The sequence below is a fragment of the Sprattus sprattus genome, assembly GCF_963457725.1.
Source record: "Sprattus sprattus genome assembly, chromosome: 8".
In the NCBI taxonomy this organism is placed as follows: domain Eukaryota; kingdom Metazoa; phylum Chordata; class Actinopteri; order Clupeiformes; family Clupeidae; genus Sprattus; species Sprattus sprattus.
In genome coordinates, this window is record NC_137927.1 from 6045748 (window position 1) to 6048247 (window position 2500).

Genomic DNA, 2500 nt, shown 5'->3' on the forward strand with positions numbered 1-2500 from the left:
TATTTCATTTATTATTTCTCTATGTACCCCCTCCATGTATAAGACTCTATTCTTGTATTATCCCCCCTTCCCCCCTCTTAAAACTATATTATTAGAAAAGGCCTTGCAAATGAAGAATGAAAGGTAATGAATAATCTCTCTGATAATAAATGATAGCCCCCCAAGTGCGGTACAGTCGAAGCCTCGTACATGTGTACCCCAGGCTGCAGTGTGATGATAAATTATGTGTGTGTGTGTGTGTGTGTGTGTGTGTGTGTGTGTGTGTGTGTGTGTGTGTCTCGGCCCCCCCCAGGTGCGGTCCAGTCGAAGCCTCGTACATGTGTACCCCAGGCTGCAGTGTGATGATAAATGATGTGTGTGTGTGTGTGTGTGTGTGTGTGTGTGTGTCGGCCCCCCCCAGGTGCGGTCCAGTCGGAGCCTCGTACGTGTGTCCCCCAGGCTGCAGTCTGTCCTGCCTCCTGCACCTGTAACAATAACATCGTTGACTGCAGGAGGAAGGGACTGACCGAGATCCCAGCCAACCTGCCAGAGGGCATCATGGAGATGTGAGAACACACACACACACACAGAGACACACACACACAGACACACACAGAGACAGACACACAGACACACACAGAGACAGACACACAGACACACACAGAGACAGAAACACAGGCACACACACACACACACACACACACACACACACACACACAGACAGACAGACACACACACAGAGACAGACATACAGGCACACACACACACACACACACACACACACGCATACACACACAAAGCACACAGGCATGCACACACACACACACACTAGGGATGCAACGGTTTTCGGTATTTTATCGAACCGTTCGGTTCGCCCTGTTCGGTTCGGTTGACCCAGGTGAACCGCGATATTACGGTATGGGTGACATTAAACTTTTAATTTAATATGTGGCTATAATGAATGCACGCATGTATTGGGCGATAGCATGACTGCTTGGGACCCAGCAGGGGATGAGTTCTGCGCTCCACAACCATGCAACAACCAATCAGAATTGTACTGACTTTCCCAAGAGCCTATCAGCGCTCTGAATGCAGACGCTGGAGATTCATGTGAGGAGAAACGAAACTTTCCCTGTTGCAGCACGATCATGGCGAGTCAACCAGAAACGGAGAAAAGAAAATTTGAAGAGGCACCGTCATCTTACAAATCAGCTGTATGGGAACATTTTGGGTTCAGTGTGGAGTATGATGACAAAGGGAAAAAGATCGTCAGCAAGCAAAGCACGGTGTGCAGGCATTGCTTTCCTACGATCGCCTACTCCACAGGTACATCCAACATGTAGAGCCACTTGCCCCGTCATCACCCGGCTGTAACTCTTAAGTGGCAGCACGGTTTGTCGCCGAAAACACAACCATCCATTGCTGCAGCATTTCAGCAACAATATGCTTATAATTCCGAAAAACACAAGGCAATAACCAACTCAATGGACGTCTTCATAGGGAAAGACATGCAGCCCTATTCAGTAGTTTTAGGCACGGGATTCCGTCACATGATAAAGACCATTGACATTGATCCTCGTTTTAATATCCCCTCCCGCACGCATTTCAGCAGCAAAATAATTCCAGAACTGTACGAAGTGACTAGGAGAGAGAAGGTTTGTTCTGTTGTTCTTTAAGGGTGTATTTATAACAGTTAAGTATTTTCTAGGGTTTAAGTGTGTGAATGACAATGTTTGTTGTTTGAGTTTATTGAATAATGTCAATGTTTACATTTCACATTACTTTACAGTATACTGCACTTTACTATATTTAATATTGCCTGTTTTTGACAGAAGGCCAGAATAGTGTTCCTTGTTTGAAATACATTTTGTGATTTTACTTAATATGTGCCCTTTTTACATTTAATTGCATCTTGCATTGTCTCTGCAAGTGTGAGTAGAAGCACCTTGTTGACTTGAAATAGAAAAGACAAATATAACCTAATGCGTGTTAGCGGCAGGATAATATTGATATATCGAAACCGAACCGTAACCGTGGCCCAAAAACCGTGATACAAACCGAACCGTGGCCACACTGTACCGTTGCATCCCTAACACACACACACACACACACACAGACAGACAGACACACGCACACAGGCACACACACACACACACAAACACACACACACACACACACATGCAGAGACCAAGCAGACATCATACATGCAGATACTCTGCCTCCCTCACAATAAAAAACACATACGCATGCAGTCTCACACGCTGACTTACTTGCAGCTGCTTGCTTGCCTGTAGCAAGACTCTATCCCCACACCTCATGCATGTTTCCCTTGGTCGAAGCTCTGCCTCTATCCCCCATACCTCCTGCACTGTCCAGGGGATTGGGTTGAAGCTCTGCCTCTATCCCCCATACCTCCTGCACTGTCCAGGGGATTGGGTTGCTGGCAGGAACTACCTGGCGTGGACATGCTTGTTGAAATGGCTTCTGAGAGAACGCTGGGTGTTCATAATTTCTCCTGATT

At 46.4% G+C, this 2500-nt stretch overlaps 1 protein-coding gene across 1 annotated transcript in view; it reads left to right on the forward strand.

Annotated features, from left to right (window-relative positions):
- slit3 (slit homolog 3) overlaps positions 1 to 2500 on the forward strand; it is a gene marked incomplete at its 5' end in the record, with an annotated part of 211477 nt that overhangs the window by 157649 nt on the left and 51328 nt on the right. The window contains 1 exon segment of the mRNA XM_080843172.1: positions 401 to 545. Within this exon segment, the coding sequence (XP_080699298.1) occupies positions 401 to 545 (145 nt within the window).